The 19,845-nt window shown below is 46.7% G+C and overlaps 1 protein-coding gene across 3 annotated transcripts in view; it reads right to left on the bottom strand.

Annotated features, from left to right (window-relative positions):
* ctbp1 (C-terminal binding protein 1) overlaps positions 1-19,845 on the bottom strand; it is a 107,398-nt gene that overhangs the window by 11,231 nt on the left and 76,322 nt on the right. For all 3 annotated transcript variants that reach the window (XM_034181208.1, XM_034181207.1, XM_034181210.1), the window contains 5 exons: positions 15,515-15,659; positions 15,105-15,311; positions 13,286-13,500; positions 10,476-10,606; positions 10,253-10,380 (listed from right to left, as the gene is read on the bottom strand). In XM_034181208.1, coding sequence (XP_034037099.1) covers positions 10,253-10,380; positions 10,476-10,606; positions 13,286-13,500; positions 15,105-15,311; positions 15,515-15,659 — 826 coding nt within the window. The remainder of the gene's footprint in view (positions 1-10,252; positions 10,381-10,475; positions 10,607-13,285; positions 13,501-15,104; positions 15,312-15,514; positions 15,660-19,845) is intronic.

The following is a 19,845-nucleotide window of genomic DNA, read 5'->3' as shown; positions in this document are numbered from 1 at the left end:
AGCATGCCCATGCTCAACACATGGCTACAGTGTAATTTATCAGAATCTAAATACTCCAGGCCAGATCAAACAGCAAGTGACATAAAAAAAAAAAACAAAAAAAACCAAACAATTTTTGTAATGTGCTAATCAGCCAAGAAATACAAATCAGTGGGAAATTAAAAAAAAAAAAACAGAAATCTGAACACCTCACTACATGGAACTGAATTGAGGAATTCTTTTGCATGAACCTGCAAGTCATTTTTCAGCTGCAAGTCGAGGTCTACACACACTAAAACGAGAGTTACAAATGTAACTACGGTCCTATGAATTCCAGATGACCGCCAGAGGGCGGTGCTTTAGCACCTGGATAACTACATGTGCGCAAGCACAGACAGGTCAAGAATATATACCAACAAAGTCACGCCATTGGATGTGACCTGGGTGACGTCACTGGTTGTCTTTATATGTCAGACGCACCCAGCGCTCGCTTCTTTTCAGAATGAACTCGCAAAACCGAGTGACAAGCAACTCTGGCGGTCATCCGGAATTCATAGAACCATAGTTACATTCATAACTCTCGTTCTATTTCATCCCTCCTGACCGCCAGAGGGCGGTGCTTTAGCACCTGGATGACTTAATACCAACAAGGTCACAAAGAGTCACACTTACCTCGCATCAGCAGTGGGGAGTGGAGGCAGACAACACCGCCGAAGTCACAGCAGGAGGAACGGCCACATTCAGTCTGTAATAGCGGGCAAAGGTACAGGACGAAGCCCACGTAGCAGCAGCACAAATATCACTCAAAGGGACACCTCTCAGTGCAGCGCAGGAGGTGGACACCCCTCTGGTGGAATGGTATGTAACCTTAGGAGGCTGAAGTCCTCTGGACTTGTATATTTGTCAAATAGCATCCACGACCCAATGTGAAAGTCGCTGCTTTGAGACCTCACAGCCTTTTTTGTGATCACCATAATACACAAACAGGGCATAAACAGCATCCACGTAAAATAGCATCCACGACCCAATGTGAAAGTCGCTGCTTTGAGACAGCACAGCCTTTTTTGTGATCACCATAACACACAAACAAGGCATCCGTTTTCCGGATCCCAGCAGTCGCACTAATGTACCGCTTCAACATTCAGACAGGACACAGGGAACCTGCGACAGATAATCCTGGATCAGAATGCGGGGCATACACAGCCAAGGAACTGGCTGGTTAACATGAAAGGTTGAAATTCTCTTTGGTAAGAAGGACGGATTAGGCCACAGCGTAACCCCAGATCCATCAGAATTCCATCGCAAACAGTCCTCAGCGACTGATAGGACATGGAGCTCTCCCACCCGCTTAGCCGAAGATAGTGCAAGTAGAAAGGCAGGCTTCACTGACACCCATTTAAGATCAGCACTTTCAACTGGTTCGAAAGGGGGTAAGCTTAAACCGTCCAGGACTAGTGGAAGGTCCCATGAAGGTATGCGTGCAAGCCTTGGAGGCCACAAATGTAGAGCACCTTTCAAAAAAACGACACACTAAGAAATGTGAACCCACTGACCGGCCATCAATGTAGACGTGCCGGGCAGAGATTGCAGCAACATAAACCTTCAAGGTAACGACAGAACGTCCTTTCTCCAGCAGTTCTTGTAAATACTTGACTAGAATAGGCACAGGGCAATGCTCCGGGTCTAACTTTTGGTTCTCACACCACCGCGCAAACAGCTTCCATCTGTTGTCATACAAAGCTCAGGTAGAAGCAGCATGTGAGTTAAGGATAGTCTGAACAACAGTCTGGTCACAAAAACTTAAGGTGTCCGGCCCTTCAACGGCCACACATACAGTTGTAGGCGTTCTGGGTGAGGGTGCCAAATTCTCCCCTGTAGCTGTGACAACAAATCCTTCCTCTCCGGGAGAGCCCAAGGTTCCCCCTCGAGGATTTTGTAAATCATGGGAAACCAAATCCTCCCAGGCCAGAACGGAGCAACCGGCAGCACCCTGTGGCTGCTCTGGTCTATCCTGTGCAGTGTTAACATTGCACAGGATAGTGTTAACATTGTTAACAGTGTTAACATTGTTAACAGTGTTAACATTGTTAACAGTGTTAACATTGCACACCCATGGCCGGAGGCAATCCGGCCATGGGTAGGCCAATGCATCCTGCCCCAGCGGGCTGTCTGGTTCCGAGAGGGAGTACCACCATGGGCAATGTGTCGAGGTGCTTGAAGCGAAGAGGTCCACTTCCGCTACTCCATACTTCTGCCAGATCATCTGGACCACAATCGGGTTCAGTCTCCACTCTCCCGGTGGTGGTTTCTGTCTGGACAGTAAATCCGCAGCGCTGTACTGTACGCCGGGCAGATGAACTGCTCTGACAATTTGAAGGCGAGGCGACGCCCATAGGAGAAGCCTCCGAGCTTCTGCCAATGAGTGATTGGACCTGGTGCCCCCCCGATGGTTTATGTGGTAGACTGTAGATGTGTTGTCCGACCGGACAACATCATGTCTTCCTCTCAGGGCCGGGAGTAAATGCTTGAGACCCAGTCGCACAGCGCGAAGCTCCAGCACGTTTACGTGTTGAAGTCTCTCCTGAGGACTCCAGACACCCCTCACCATCCTGTGATTCTACACGGCCCCCCAACCTTTGAGTGATGCATCTGTAACAACCACCTCTCGACGAGAAGGGACGAAGCCTAGAGGGACACACTTGCAGAAAGTCCACGTTCCCCCAGGGTCTGAGGTGCAGAAGGCATTGGTTGGAGAGTCATACAAGCCTGTGCTGATGCATCTTTGAGTTGAGGCCTAGGTTGCTGATCCAAATCTGTAGGGGACGCAAGAACAGAAGTCCCAAAAGTACCACTAGCGACACTGCAGTCAGTTTGCCCATCAACCAGAGCAGCAAACCAAAAGGCAGCGTCACAGCCCGTTGAATGTGTGAGACGAGACGAATTACATCGTCCACTCTCTGCGGGGATGGCGACGCAGTCATAGTTAGGGAGTTTATGGCAATGCCGATGAAGGTCGTTTGTTGACTGGGAACAAGAGAACTCCTCACAAAATTCACTGTGAGTCCTAATAGAGACAAGGAGAAGAGCTGTGTCATTGTGCGCCTACTCCTGAGTCGGCGCGCAGACAAGCCAATCGTCTAAGTAGGGTAGGATTCTTAATCCAAGAGCTTGCAGTGGGGTTAGTGCTGCAGCCATACATCTGGTAAATGTACGAGGGGCGAGAGAGAGGCCGAAAGGAAGCACCCTGAAGTGGTATGCCTGACCCTCGAAAGCAAAGCAGAGAAACTGCCTGTGACGAGGCGCCACTGGCACATGGAAATAAGTGTCCTTTAAGTCGACACTTGAGAACCAGTCTCCTGGTGTGATAGCTTGAAGGACGTCTACTGTGCGGAGCATGTGAAACTGCAGCAGCTTAAACTGAATAGAACCCCCCGATCTGGTCTGAACTGTGAACTGGCTCTATGGCCCCCTTCTCCAGGAGTTCCAAAATCTCCCGCTGTAGGCCGGCAGACTGCACCAGGTCAGAAGCAACAGTCATCCTCACCCCACTGAACTTTGGAGGACAACATCTGAACTGAATTCTGTAACCCTCATACATGGTTGAAATGACCCATGGGTCTTGAACTTGAGCCTCCCAGTGGCTGAGATGAATTAGTGAAAAACGGCTGGGGGTCAAACGTTGGCAGTCAGACCCGACCACCTCTGCCTCGCATCCCTGAGGACCTCTGGGCGCGATTACTGGAAGCTCTATGAAACCATTCAGTTTTCGGGGATCTGCCCGTAGGCTCCCGAGAGCAGGCCGCTGGGAGAGCTGGCCCTCAACTGCAAAGGCACATGCAGCTCTGGGAGTTGGCGAGAGCCTGGATGTAGAGTGAAAAGCTGTAGCATGTCTGACTGGCTGAGGCCTGGAAGACCAGTGTAGGTCAACAAACTGTTGCTGAGATTTACTAGCCTCAACATCATGCGCCAAAATTTGTTGGGCCGCAGGTCCAAATACTTGGCCTGGAAGAACCGGCAGTGAACGGAGTGTACCTCTGCAGGATTCGGACAGGGGGGACTGCGCAAGCCACACCTGATATCTAGTGATGGTAAGGGTTGACATCAGTCTGCCAAGCTCTCTGGACATATAGGCAAAAGTTGGGAGTGAGGCATCACTAAGACTTTGAGTAGCATCATCAACCTCTGCCTCCCTCAAAGACTTTGAGAGGGCAAGGGCTAAAAGGGGCAGTGAGTTGCCTAGGTGACCAATGCGAGCAGCTATGTCATAGCTTTTGGTGAGGAGGTCATCAGTGACACTACACTTGGGCCGTAGGCAGCGGGCATCCGGCCGAGCAGCATCAGCTGGAACCACAACCAGGTTCGTGATAATGCTGTCAACGGCGGACATACGGTTCAGACCACACTGTGCCAAATCACACATAGAGCTAAGGGCTCTGCAGTCCTGCGATAGATGGGTCAATGATATGGGGTCTGCCCAACATCGGTGGAGCTCCTCAATATATGGTTGCGAAACTGGAACGTTGAACTCAGGTTTCTGAGTGACTTTGAAAAAGGCACTTGAAGCAGTGGTTTTGTCGACCCCAAGCCTGGATAAAGCCAACTGAACAGCTTGCTTGACAAAGGATAGTCCAGGTCCGGTTTGCGGCGGGGACTCTGCCTCAGAGGTGTGACAGCCCACTAATGAATGGCTTGGAGAGAGACCCCTCTCATCCTGATCCTCCACACAGTTTGTATCACTCGTTATGTACAAGGAATCAGTCGCAGCAATAGACATGACATCTTCTTCCTGCGGAGTAACTACATTGGTCTGATCAGCCTCATTAGGGACAACAGGAACTGTTACGGTGTCCCTAGGCTGTAGATTCAGAAGCAAGGACTTAATCTGAGCAAACTCAGAAGTCAACGTTTCGACCTTTTAAGCCAAAGCATGGTCATAAGTAACCTTCTTAGCAGAAGGGGTCCCTGCATGTGGGCGTTTACGGCGCTTTGGTTCCTTCCTGGGGCTGGACGCCAAAGTCGCACTAGGCATCCCACTTTCCAATGCCGCGAGTCTAGCAGACCTCTCTGCCAGTGGCATGCTGGCACAATTAAGGCAGGCATCACCAGTCAAGGCTTCCCTCAGGTGTCCGATCCCAAGACACGAGGGGCAAAACATATGTCCATCACCTGGGCTCAAGGGAGCCAAACAGGTACTACAGCCATGCAACAAAGGCCCTGACAACATTGTCAACTGCGTGCAGATGGCTTACGCAAGCCCTGATGGCTACAGATAGAAAGACAAAGCGTGAATCACACACAGTGTAAATAGTAACAATGCTAATACAAGGCACAGAGGGTGAATCGCTCACAACCACAGTCGTTACAAGACACGGAGCGTGAATCACTCGAAGCGTAATGCTGACACGAGGCACGGAGCGTGAAGCACTCACAGCCGTAGACTTGACACGAGGCACGGAGCGTGAAGCACTCACAGCCGTAGACTTGACACGAGGCACGGAGCGTGAAGCACTCACAGCCGTAGACTTGACACGAGGCACGGAGCGTGAAGCACTCACAGCCGTAGACTTGACACGAGGCACGGAGCGTGAAGCACTCACAGCCGTAGACTTGACACGAGGCACGGAGCGTGAAGCACTCACAGCCATAGACTTGACACGAGGCACTGAGCGTGAAGCACTCACAGCCGTAGACTTGACACGAGGCACGGAGCGTAAAGCACTCACAGCCGTAGACTTGACACGAAGCACGGAGTGTAAAGCACTCACAGCCACAGACTTGCACGAGACACGGAGCGTAAAGCACTCACAGCCACAGACTTGACACGAGACATGGAGCGTGAAGCACTCACAGCGTAAAGGCTAATACAAGGCACGGAGCGTGAAGCACTCACAGTGTAAAAGCTAATACAAGGCACGGAGTGTGAAACACTCACAACCATAGTAATAACACAATGCACACAGCCGAAATACTCACAGCCCAAGTGCTAAGTCACTTACAGCAACGACAACAACAGTAGCTGCTAGTGGAGCTGTTGAACTTAGCAAAATGGTGGCAGCCAGATGAAAGCACTTCTGGAAAACACTCACGGCAAGCCCAACACAGTACACTATACTGGTTCTGATACACACACTACCACGTAGTTAACGGGGTTAGCGACACAACTAAACAAGTCAAATCAAATCAATTTTATTTATATAGCGCCAAATCACAACAAACAGTTGCCCCAAGGCGCTTTATATTGTAAGGCAAAGCCATACAATAATTACGGAAAAACCCCAACGGTCAAAACGACCCCCTGTGAGCAAGCACTTGGCAACAGTGGGAAGGAAAAACTCCCTTTTAACAGGAAGAAACCTCCAGCAGAACCAGGCGAAACCTCCAGCAGAACCAGCCAGCTTTCGTCGAAACAACACATCTAAAGGGTTAGCGGCTAGCAGCTAATGACTTCAACTGTGCAGAGGGAAAATACCCAGCAGGGCAGCGGTGAAGGCGCGCACCCAGCAAGGAAGGTGTACTCACAACAGGCGTCAATCAAAAAATACAAAACGGTGAAGCGGTGTCTCGCAGCCTCTGGAGGACGTGTGCAGTGCATGTAGCTCCAACCGAAGGTGGGTTGCGAGGCTACAAGCGAGAGCGGCAATCATAGCTAAATGCGTTCTCAACCTCTTCAGAATGCGAGAATGTAGAAAAGAAGCGAGCGCTGGGTGCGTCTGGCATATAAAGACAATCAGTGACATCACAGGTCACATCCAATGGCGTGACTTTGTTGGTATATATTCTCGACCTGTCTGTGCTTGCGCACATGTAGTTATCCAGGTGCTAAAGCACCGCCCTCTGGCGGTCAGGAGGAATGAAATAGAACTGTATAGGTTTCATAACTTTCAATTCTATAAGCTTTATGAAAATTGGCTACATATATTTAAAAGCATTATGTGGTAACAAGACTCGCACTTGTGTCATATTCAAACCTGAGAGCAAAGACGCTCAATTTACTGATGCTAATATGCAGTTCAATCAGTACTGATTACTGCAACTGTGCACAGTACAACAGATTATAGACACTCTGAAATAAACACACTGGTAGTGTCCTCTGCATCAATTACAAGTGCGTAAGTGTCAGTCCAGGCTTCCTCAAATAAAATAAATAAAATAGAGCTTTTTTCTAAAGATTAATTCACTGCAGTGAATTACAGTAATCCAATCCTCCATTGCCCGTCTCCAAATGGTACAGAACGTTGCTGCACATCTTTTAACCGGCACAGGGAAATAAGAGCACATTTCCCCCTTTTCAGCCTCACTCCACTGGCTGCCTATACAATTTAAGATTATTTTAAAAATTTTATTTGTTTTAAAATCCCTGAATGCTCTTGCCCTGCCCTACCTCTCTGAGCTCCTACACTCATAAACCCTCTCACTCTCTCAGGTCAGCTGATCAGCTGCTCCTGAGTGTGCCTAAAATTAAACGGAAGATCAGTGTATTCGCTGTTGCAGCTCCAAAATTATGGAACAATATGCCTCAGCAGATTAGACAGGCATCATCTCTGTCTGCTTTTAAATCTCTTCTGAAAACCAATCTCTTCTCCTTGGCCTTTGACACCTATTAAGGCATTTCCGTCACTCATTTGATTTTATCTTATTGTTTTTATCGTATGGTTGTTATTTTTACTCATGTTTTATGGCTCTGTATTTTTGTTGTATTTTGTTTACAATTTTATGTTTTATGTGAATTATGTCTTATGATGATTTTTATTTATTCTTCTGTGGAGCACTTTGGTCGACTATGTTTGTTTTAAAATGCTTAATAAATAAACATGTTTGGTTGGCTGGTTGGTTGTCCCACATCAGGAACAATTCAACATTTACTGTGCAGCAAACACTGTAAATCCAGATGAACTTCAAAAACTTCCAGTGATGGAGCTGAACACCAAAACCTGAAGTCCACAAGGAAGAAGAGAATATCTCTACTCCTCAAAACGTAAGGAAAGTGTCTCCAAAAACTCCACCAAGTAAATGGTAAATGGACCGCATTTATATCACTCTTTTCCACCTGCATCAGATGCTCAAAGTGCTTTACACATCAATGCCTCACATTCACCCTGATGTCAGGCTGCTGCCATGCAAGGCACCCACTACACACCGGGAGCAACTAGGAGATTAAGGACCTTGCCAAGGGCCCTTAGTGATTTTCCAGTCAGGCTGGGATTTGAACTGAGGATCCACTGGTCTTAAGCCCAGCGCTTAACACTACACCATCACCTCCCCTTTGACCAAGAGGTCGAAGCTACAGAGGAGACCATATGGTTGGTTAAATGTCCTAAGAAAACCAACAACTGCTGCTACACTTCTAAATAAAACAAAGAGCAACTACTTTACTATTTGAAAAAACTGTTTCCTTTTATTTTAACTGCTGGGGTTTTATCTGGTTGGGTTGTTTTTGGGATTTTGGTTAGGGTTCTGCCCCATGTCCTTCCTGTCCAGTCTTCCGCTGTCTGGTTGCTGCTCTGTCTCCCTGTCGGTCTCGTATGAGCGTGCGTGTGTTCCCGAAGGTGTGTCAGAGGTTTCCTTCCCCTCATGTCTCTTTCTCCTGACTCATGCGCTGTTGCCATGGTCACACTTGACAGTAGGTGCAAGGTGTTACAGCTGCTTGCTGAGAGGGCTCCGCCCCTTTGCTCCTCTCATATTGATTCTGTTCTCTTTCCCTCCTTATGGTTTAGAATCTCCGTTTTCACTGTCTGTTTCAGATTATGTGCGTCTGTTAATCTGCTCTGGTGTTATGTCACATTGTGTAGTCTTGTTTTTTTGTTGGATGTGAAGCTCTAGTGTTTTTCCTCCTGCTCATTTTCTCCACCTGTGTTTCCCTGTGCTTCACGTAATTCCCACACCTGTGGTAATCTGGTAGTGGTTATTTAAGTCGCACCTAAGTTTTTGTTTGTTGCCGGTCATTTGGTTTTCGTCCCTGAGTACCCACACTTTCCTGGTGCCTGTGTCTGTCTTACGGTTCCATCTGTACCTGCGTAAGTCCATGTCTCACTGTCACGTTTTTGACAGTCGCTTTTTGTTACTTCACTGTTTTGCTGCCTAGTCAGACTCCTGTGTTATTTGGTATTTTGTCTTTTCACCTTTGATCCTGCCACTATTTTGTCATCACCTTGTTTGGACATTAAACTGCCAGTTTTGCACTTACATTTGTGTCTTTTTGGCAACTTGCATTTTTGGGATTCTTCCTGCCTTTTGTGGGACCTAATCATAACATTAACATTAAATGAATGAATCATTAAACATGTCCATGAAGTCAAAGTTCAGTCAAGAAGACACTTGCACAGGTAGAAGCCCCATCCCTATTTTGCATCATTTCAAACCTTTTACAATAGTCAAATTCAGATTTTAGTAATTACTCTGTCCCGAATACAATATTAAAAGCAATCACAGTCAAAGACATAATTAAATATCGAAATTATTAAATTTAAAAAATGATATCATGAGGTTTATGCGACATTTAGAAATCCAAATTAACAGACACTGCAGTCATTGTTGCATCATCATGTTGTGTTTACAATAAATATTTGTATTTATTTGTGGTGTCTTTTTTCCTGGTTTAAATGCAGATATGAGTGAATGAATGACTCTACCAGACTTACAAATGTACACATTGATTTTCATGGCATTTCATATGTCCAAAAATAAATGTCCAAGACTCATTATCATGTTAATCAAGAAATTATTTCATTTGAAACAACAACAGACAAGTTATGGTTTGAATTTACAGATGAACAAAGATTTCTTAAAAAAAAAAAAAAAAAAAAAAAAAAAAAAAAAAAAAAAACTTTACTTAAACCTATTTTAATTACAAGTTTTCTAATGTAAGAAACTTTTTTTTACTTCAAAATGTACAGCAATCATAAATTAATCTTGAGGAAAAAAAAAAAGAAGATATTCTTCAGAAAACTGCAGTGTACAAATGAACAGTTCAGATGTTCCTCAGACACACATTTCTGCACTGTCATCTTCAGAGTTTGGCCTGATGTCTCGTTTCTACTGAACGCACGAAGCTATGTCACAGTCCGCAGTGGTAAAAGTTGGACTGGGTTGAACTCTGACTGCGCTGACCTGACCACAAGCGGCGGTGAGAGCTCCCGGTGGAGCACCACGCAAGCTCTGATTTTGCTGTTGTCATTAGCACGATGCTTCTCACTGAAAAGTATGGGTTTTAGAGCGATGCATGGCGCGTTTAACACCCTGAATGCGTTCGGTGTGAAAGGCCCTTAAGTCTTACCAGTGATAGCCCGGCGCACTTCCCTGGCTGCCTCCTCGCGAGCCTCTACAGATGCCTGCTCACTGTACCAAGATGTGTGCGGGGTACAGATCAAGTTGGGGGCGTCCTTTAGAGGACCTGTTGAAAAACTGTTCAGACAGGCAAACTCTTAAGTTATACGGCAGCAGCATGTGCATATTAACGCCAATGTAAAGCCAGAGTGACCCTGCTGTTACATGCTTACCTGAAGGGTTCTGTCTCATGGACGTCAAGTGCTGCCCCTCGTATCCGGCCCTCTTTCAAGGCCTGAGCCAGTGCTTTCTCATCAACCAGACCACCTCTTGATGTGTTCACTAGAAAGGCTCCCTGACGCATCTACAGAGTTAACAACAGCATCACAATTCTGCAAATTTGTGACCCATGAACACATTTAAATTACATAAAGCATGGCTTAAAGCAATAAATTTTCATTTGACTGAAATTTTTTCCTGGCAAAAATCAATGCCAGCAATTCCTTAAAATGTGGTGTAGTGGGGGCACACACTCGTTTTTCCTCAATAAATACAATAAACACATTATACAGTATACAAATCTATTCTAAATAGCCTCTAAGAGAGAGAGAGAGAGACTATGCATAAAAATAATGCAAAACCTGAACATAAAAGGTAGATAAAAGGGTGGTGGGGGGCGGGGTGTAGTCTTGATTCTGGAGAGTCTGGTGCATCTCCCCCAGAACATTTTTAAAAGAGCAAGTCAAATTTTGTGTATTCTGGTGAATTTTAATAAGTATGAAGCCCTCAAACAAAGAAAACTCTTTTCAAACTGAGAAGTAAAAATAGAGTACTGATTTTATGGGGGGTGTCCCCCAGAAATCTTTTAAAAGAGCAAGTCAAATTTAGAATATTCTAGTGAATTTTAATGGGTATGAAGCCCTCTGAAACAAAAAACTCACTTCAAACTGTCAAGTAAAAACACATTGATTATGGGGGATCTGGGGGTGCTCCCCCAGAAATGTGTTAAAAGAGCAAGTCAAATTTTGTATATTTTAGTAAATTTTAATGGCTTTGAAGTCCTCTGAAACAAAGAAAACTCACTTCAAACTGTCAAGTAAAAATTCTTTGTCTTCTGTAGTATTTTGATCAGTTCTATTCCAGTAAATGCACCAAAAGGGTGCTGTGTCGCTGGCTGTACAGTCAATGGTTGTTCATTCGGCTGCTCCCGTTTTGTGTTCGGGGTCGCCACAGCGGATACAACCAGATCCGCATTGATATTTGCCACAGGTTTTATGCCGGATGCCCTTCCTGATGCAACTCCAGTGTTACCTGGAGAAACACACACAGCCGCTGGTGTTCCAAAGAGGTCTCCCATCCAAGTACTAACCAGGTCTCGCACTGCTTATCTTCTGAGATCTGACGGGATCACGCTTACACAGAGCAGATTGGCTGCTGGCTATACAGTCAATAAAATACAAAATTAGGGCCGAAAGAAACTGACAATACTGTTCTGCTGTGCACAAAGTAACACTGTCACGCATTTTGAAAACGCATGCGCACTGAGAAACTCAAAATTGGCTTATTCACATTTAATTGGTAAAATGCTCTCACTCGCAAAACAAACTAGGGCTGCAACTAACGATTATTTTAGTAATCGATTAATCGGTCGATTATTTTTTTGATTAATCATTTTTTTTGTTTTTTTTTACTTACGTGAGTTTTGCCATTATTTCTTTAAGTGAGTTATTAAAAGTCCGTTATCACGCAACATCAACGTTTGACCTTGTAACAAAGTTATGATATTATATTCTTGTCAAAAACATACTTGGAGTAGTGTCTTGTTTTATTTTGCACATATATACATCACAGACACACCACAAAGAGATTTCCATCAGGTTTCATCCAATTATGAGCATTTTTAGATGCCTACAGCAACTATCTCAACCACTGACAACAGCAAGAGTCCACGAAAGTATTTTAAAGGCCTGACTAAAGTGTAATATGTGATCTTTAATAAGCTATTTTCATGAAAAAGACAAATGTGCCATTTACCGCATTTTATTTTTTTCTTGTGTAAAAATACAGCTTTTAGATGTGGCTTTACCAAAACCAGTTGTCATTAAACTTAAATAAAACAGGGATGAAATGGAGGAGTAAAGGTGTTCACAGGAAACATTTATTTCTATATTTATTTATGTTCATTGTTAGTTGGTTTTAGCTTTTCTGTTGTGTTTTGTTTTATCAGGTTCTTTTTGTCTCTTTCTCTAAAATTGTATTGTAGCATTATTAGTTATTATTACTATTGCTGTTGTTGCTATTATTATTAATATATAAATAAAAATAAAAAAAAATATTACAATTTGTAATACATTTGACTCTTAACGTCAAACGCTGAGCCGTTAATTATTATACAGAAAACAAATGCACACAAACATGCTGAGATGCGAACAGCTTAATGCTAACTTTAACACCGAAAACGCCATAGACATGCTAATGCGTTAGCATCGGTCCCGTTTTTAATATATAAAATACATCTATCAAGTGTTTCAGAAGACCATAACAGGTCGGTTTAACATAAAAAAGGTAAATATTACTCACAGACATACGCTCTTTAGGGTTTTAGTGTGAAAAAATTAAGATAAAGTGAAATAAAACAAAGAACCAACGAGGCAGCAGATCAAAGCAATGCCACACCCTGCTCTACTTGGAGACGGTCTGCCAATGTTCCCACAAAGACAGGGAGGAGAAGGATCGTGGCTCATGGCAAGCAGTAAACAGAGCGGAGAGGAATGAAAATTCACACAGTCCCTCCCTCCGCGGTGCCATCCACGCTGACATTGCTGCTGCTTTGTTTAGCGCAGAATGGGATGTTGCTTTGACAGTATCATATTTCGGCCCCAAAAACACGCATGACACCACGTGCACGCGTGCATGTGTGGTTAAATTTTCCAAATGACGGAAATCCATCGTGGTGATGGAGAACTTTAACCCATGACAAAGTTTTTATTGTGTGTCTGAGACAGGCTTTTTGGGTTTTAACCACGTTTAAAGCACATCTCACCTGTTTGATAGTGAAGTCATTAATAAGGTGGTGGTTATGCTCGTTGAGACTGCAGTGAAGGGAGACGCAGTCAGAGTGGATAAGCAAATCCTGCAGTGTTGCCATGCGCTGAAGGCCGAGTGAGCGTTCCACACCATCTGGCAGGTAGGGGTCATAAAAGATCACGGCAAAACCAAAGGCCTTAGCCCGCAGAGCCACTGCTTGGCCAACACGTCCTGAAAGAAAAGAGAACAAGTGTAATAATGTCCAAGCTGCAAATAACTTTAAAAATAAGGGTTGATTAGAAAAGTAGCCCAAACTTTCAAGTATTCAATTTGTTCAACTATGAGCTTGGATTAAAAGGTCACTGAAGCAGGTGACAAGAGGCTCAGTTACACTGGTCACAGCAGTTTTGTTTTGTTCTGGAACATCTGACATTTAGCGTAGCTTCCCTGTTAGATGGGGAGTTTGCATCAAGGACATGGTAAAGCTTGGCCTTGGAGAGCCTGGTTGATTGACTGACTGTTAAGATAAACAGGCCCTCTCCCTTTGGCAATGTTGAAAGTAATCATTTCCTGCAAGTGGTGAGGCTGCTAGAAGGGGCGGTGAAAGCTTCTTCAGGTGGCACTTGTAACAATCAGTCATCTAGTAAAGATTCTTGGCACTTGCTTGAGCAAAGCAGCTTTGCTTCCCTATGGACCCCGTTTTACAAATAATGCCTCACATTCACCACGATGTGAGGGTGATGCCATACAAGGCACTACACACCGGGAGCAACTAGGGGATTAATGAGCTTACCCAAGGGTCCTTAGTGATTTTCCAGTCAGGCTGGGATTTGAACAGCCAGACCATCACCTCCCCTGGCATTACTGTTTGCTGTTTATACGTTGCGGGTCTGCAGCTGTGTTTTTAATTTAACAGCAGCAAGGACCCTCACAGAGACACTCAGAACAGACTTTGAAATAAAAGTTTAAAAATACGTTTGTAAAACTCTGCTCTTTGCTTGCTGTGTCGCCACTGCTACACTGAGACACTCAAACATACTGTCCCCCTAACCCTCCCTCCTCATCCTCCTGCAGAAAGCAGACAGAACACAGTGGAACAGACACTGGGACAGAGACATTATTAGTCCATGGGCCAAGCAGGTTTTCGGTACCACTTAAGGGGGAAAACCTGACACATATAATTCAGCCTCAGTGTATCATGGCCTACATAAAAATGTATGATAGCCATCCCAGGGTGGTAGCTGTAGCCAGGAAGGGATCAATGAAGAATTACACAGAGGTCACTTTAAAAACCCTGCCTTTTGGCAGCCCAACTGACAGAAATCCATTGCAGTGAGGGAGAATTTTAATCCCTGATATTACCAATCCATAATAAGGATTTATACCAAGTTTCACAAAATTCCTCCTACAAATGTGAGGCGTTGATTTCAGAATGCAGGCACTGACTCATGAAACTGATGAAGTCTAGATTAGTCAGTCAAGGATCACAGCTATATGGTAATACGCATATTACTAACCTATGACAAGTTTCACAAAATTCCTCCTAAAAGTGTGAGAGGAGTTGATTTCAGAATGCTTATAACCTGTTGGGACGGACGGACGTAAATGGCCACGACATAATCCCCCTTCGAGCAGCAGGGGATACAAAATGAATTCCACATACAGAAAATAGGTGCAACATACACCAATGCAACTTGCATGTTTTTCCCTCTTCAAGAGCCATTTTTGACAGGTGTAACTTGCATTCTGGAAAATATGTAAGGTGTTTTCACACAAACCTCAGTTTTTACTCAAAAACTTTCTTGAAGGTGTCTATGTCCTTATGAATCACTCACCCAGCCCGATAATGCCCAGGGTCTCCCCCCGGATACGGGCTGCACCACCAGCCACTTCCCTAATCTGCTCGACACTTGAGGCACGAGTTCCCTCCCTGAGGGCCTGGTGCATCCAGGTGACTCGTCTGTACAGGTTGAGGATCAGACAAAGGGAAGTGTCAGCTGTCTCCTCCACTGAGGCAGCTGGTACGTTACATACAGCAATGCCTGGATAGAGCAGTGAAATAGCAGACAACCATCAATCTGAATTGCAAGACAACGAATCACATCTGAACACTAACTTAAAGTGCAAGCTGAGCTCTGAGGCAAGACCATTTTACATTTGGTAACTTACTTTTGTTTGGTATGTGGAACAAACCACATGCACAAACTATGAAGGTCTCTGATTATGAGATGTTCCATGTCCTTACCCAATTCAGCAGCTGCTTTAACGTCAACATTGTCGAAGCCTGAGCCAATCCTGACAATCACACGCAGTCCTTTAAACTTTTCCAGGTCATCTCTGGACAGCGTGATGGTGTGGTAAAGCAAGGCAGCCACTGCCTCATTTAAAACCTGGAAATTATTGTAACAAAATACACAAATAATTAAAAAAAAATACAATACCCTAAATCAAATATTACTGTACCATTTTCAAGCAAGGGTCAGTGATACTGAGCAACGGGGCAATATTGCGGGAAAAAAACCCAAACCATCACAATGTTTTTCTGTTTTGATTGATAATTACCACACCAAACCCAAATACTTCACAGGGTTTATTATATTTCAAGACTAACAATTTAATATCATCCATCCATTCATCCATTTTATTCCGCTTTATCCGGAGTCGGGTCGCGGGGGCAGCAGCTCAAGCAAACCCGCCCAGACCTCCCGATCCACACACACCTCCCCCAGCAGCTCGAGCCCAGAACACCTCTCCAGCGAGGCGTCCAGGGGGCATCCGGAAAAGATGCCTGAGCCACCTCAACTGGCTCCTTTCGACGTAGAGGAGCAGCGGCTCGACTCCGAGCTCCTCCCGAGTGACCGAGCTCCTCACCCTATCTCTAAGGGAGCGCCCAGCCACCCTGTGGAAACTCATCTCAGCCGCTTGCACTCGCAATCTCGTTCTTTCGGTCATGAGCCAAATCTCATGACCATAGGTGAGGATCGGAACGTAGATTGATCGGTAAATCGAGAGCTTTGCCCCCCTACTCAGCTCTCTCTTCACCATGACGGTCCGATACAGCGACCGCATCACTGCAGATGCTGCACCGATCCGTCTATCGATCTCACGCTCCATCCGTCCTCACTCGTGAACAAGACCCCGAGATACTTAAACTCCTCCACTGGAGGCAAGGACACTCCACCGACCTGAAGAGGGCAAAGCACCTTTTTCCGGTCAAGAACCATGGCCTCGGATTTGGAGGTGCTGATTTTCATCCTGGACGCTTCACACTCGGCTGCAAACCGCCCCAGTGCACGCTGAAGGTCCTGATTTGATGAAGCCAACAGAACCACATCGTCCGCAAACAGCACAGACGAGATTCTGTGGTTCCCAAAACAGACCCCCTCTACACCCTGGCTGCGCCTAGAAATTCTGTCCATAAAAATAATGAACAGAACTGGTGACAAAGGGCAGCCCTGGAAACAGGTTTGACTTACTACCAGCAATGTGAACCAAGCTCCTGCTGCGGTCGTACAGGGACCGGATAGCCCTTAGCAAAGGACCCCAGACTCCATACTCTCGGAGCACCCCCCACAGGGTGCCCCGAGGGACATGGTCGAACACCTTCCCCAGATCCACAAAACAAATGTGGACTGGTTGGGCGAACTCCCATGAACCCTCGAGCACCCAATGGAGTGTGTAGAGCTGGTCCAGTGTGCAGCGACCAGGACGAAATCCAGACTGCTCCTCCTGAATCCGAGGTTCGACCATCGGTCGAATTCTCCTCTCCAGTACTCTGGAATAGACCTTACCGGGGAGGCTGAGGAGTGTGATCCCCCTATAGTTGGAACACACCCTCCGGTCCTCCTCCTTAAACAGAGGGACCACCACCCCGGTCTGCCAATCCAGAGGCACTGTCCCCGATCGCCACGTGATGTTGCAGAGGCGTGTCAGCCAAGACAGTCCCACAACATACAGAGACTTAAGGTACCCAGGACGGATTTCATCCACCCCAGGAGCCTTGCCACCGAGGAGCTTTCTAACCACCTCGGTGACTTCGGCCTGGGTAATGGATGAGTCTGCCTCTGAGTCCCAAGGTCTCTGCTTCGTCTTCGGAAGACGTGACGATGGGATTGAGGAGATCCTCGACGTATTCCTTCCACCGCCCGACAACATCCCCAGTCAGGGTCAACAGCTCACCACCCGCACCGTAAACAGTGCTGGTGGAGAGCTGCTTCCGCCTCCTGAGGCGTCGGACGGTTTGCCAGAATCTCCTCGAGGCCGACCTGTAGTCCTCCTCCATGGCCTCCCCAAACTCCTCCCAGACCCGAGTTTTTGCCTCTGCGACCGCACGGGCTGCAGCACACTTGGCCTGCTGGTAACCTGTCAGCTGCCTCCGGGGTCGCACCTACCAACAAAGATACGTAGGACTCCTTCAGCTTGACAGCATCCCTTACTTCCGGCGTCCACCACCGGGTTCGGGGATTGATGCCGCAACAGGCACCAGAGACCTTGTGACCACAGCTATGAGCAGCCGCATCGACAATGGAGGTGGAGAACATGGTCCACTCAGACTCCATGTCTACAACCTCCCACGGGATCTGGGAGAAGCTCTCCCGGAGGCGAGAGTTAAAGAGGGTTCCGCCAGTGGTTCCCAGCAGACCCTCACGATACGTTTGGGCCTGCCAGGTCTGACCGGCTTCCTCCCCTCCCAGCGGATCCAAATCACCACCAGGTGGTGATCGGTCGACAGCTCAGCCCGTCTCTTCACTCGAGTGTCCGAGACACGTGGCCGAAGGTCAGATGATACAACTACAAAGTCGATCATCAACCTCCGGCTCAGGGTGTCCTGGTGCCACGTGCACTTATGGACACCCTTGTGCTCGAACATGGCGTTCGTGATGGACAAACTGTGACTAGCACAGAAGTCCAACAACTGAACACCACTCGGGTTCAGATCGGGGAGGCCGTGCTTCCCGATCGCCCCCCTCCAGGTCTCACTGTCGCCGCCCACGTGGGTGTTGAAATCCCCCAGGAGAACAATGGAGTCCCCAGTCGGAGCACTATCTAATACCCCTCCCAGGGACTCCAAGAAGGTCGGGTACTCTGCACTGCCGCTCGGCCCATAGGCCGAGACAACGGTGAAAGACCTGTCCCCGACCTGAAGGCATAGGGACGCGACCTTCTCGTTCACTGGAGTGAACTCCAACACATGGCGACTGAGCTGGGGAGCAATAGGCAATGCGACCCCAGCTCTCCGCCTCTCCCCGTGGGCAACGCAAGAAAAATGAAGCGTCCAGCCCCTCTCCATGAGTTGGGTACCAGAGTCCAAGCTGTGCGTGGTGAGCCCGACTATCTCTAGTCGGTATCTCTCAACCTCCCACACAAGCTCAGGCTCCTTCCCCCCAGCGAGGTGACATTCCACGTCCCAACAGCCAGGGGCTGTGAGCATGGACCGGGCCGCCGGGCCACCCACCCTCAACCGCCACCCAATCCTCTCTGCACCCGACCCCCATGGCCCCCTCTGCAGGTGGTGAACCCACAGGAGGGCAGGCACACGTCGCTCTTTCGGGCTGAGCCCGGCCGGGCCCCATGGGCTAAGGCCCAACCACCAGGCGCTCGTGCGCGAGCCCCAAACCCAGGGCTGGCTCCAGGGTGGGGCCCCAGCTCCGCCATACCGGGCGCCGTCTTGGTCCTTAATTTTTTACTGGTCATGGAGGTTCTGAACTGCCCTTAGTCTGACCCGTCACCTAGGACCTGTTTGCCTTGGGAGACCGTACAAGGGGCACAAAGCCCCCGACAACATAGCTCCTAGGATCATCCGGGTACGCAAACTCCCCCACCACGATAAGGTGGCAGCTAGAGGGGGAGAATCAGTGATTCCAATATGTTCAATTCACATCAGTAGTACAGCAAAGTCTGATCTCTTTCACATGTAGACTTGCAATCTTCTCCTATGTCCCATGCAACAGTGAAGAAGCAAATTGTTTCATACAGTAAATGAAAAACATGTTTGTCTGTAGACTACATACCCAGCATCAAGAATTTTTATCTTTTGGAACAATTTTCCTTGTACCATCCTAACTGGCATCTTGTCTTCAAAATCATTCTTGTTTTGTCCATTTCTGTGTTCATGTCCCACAAGTTAAAGCAACTGCTGCTGGAGTTTGACCATAAACATGTGGAAATGTTTGTTTTTGCTTTGAGCTGGACTGCCTGACGCTAGTTTATATGCTAATGATAGCTCTTGGACCTCAGACTGGATGCTGGAAAGGATTAGTTTCTCATTGGCACAGGTTGCTTGTTCTTAATCTGTTCACAGATATCCAAAGCATTTCCCAGGCATAAATCTCATTATTTGCCACAATTTCCTGGTCTTGCGTGCACATTTAACTTTCCAAGTCGACTCACTGTTTCACAGGCTGCTCTTCGTGGGCATTTCTGTGTTTTAGATTAGACAGAACTGATCCCTTGGGAAGACTCCCTCGGGGAAAATGAGGTTCCAGCAGCATTGTATAGGAGCACACAGGGCAAGAAGCACACAGAGTATCAAAAGTGAAAGTAAAAAAAAAAAAGTTTGCAAATATAAATATAAAT

Source organism: Thalassophryne amazonica, chromosome 11 (genome assembly GCF_902500255.1).
Source record: "Thalassophryne amazonica chromosome 11, fThaAma1.1, whole genome shotgun sequence".
NCBI lineage: Eukaryota > Metazoa > Chordata > Actinopteri > Batrachoidiformes > Batrachoididae > Thalassophryne > Thalassophryne amazonica.
The sequence above is the reverse complement of the archived record's forward strand: the minus strand, read 5'-3'. Positions and strand labels throughout refer to the sequence as shown.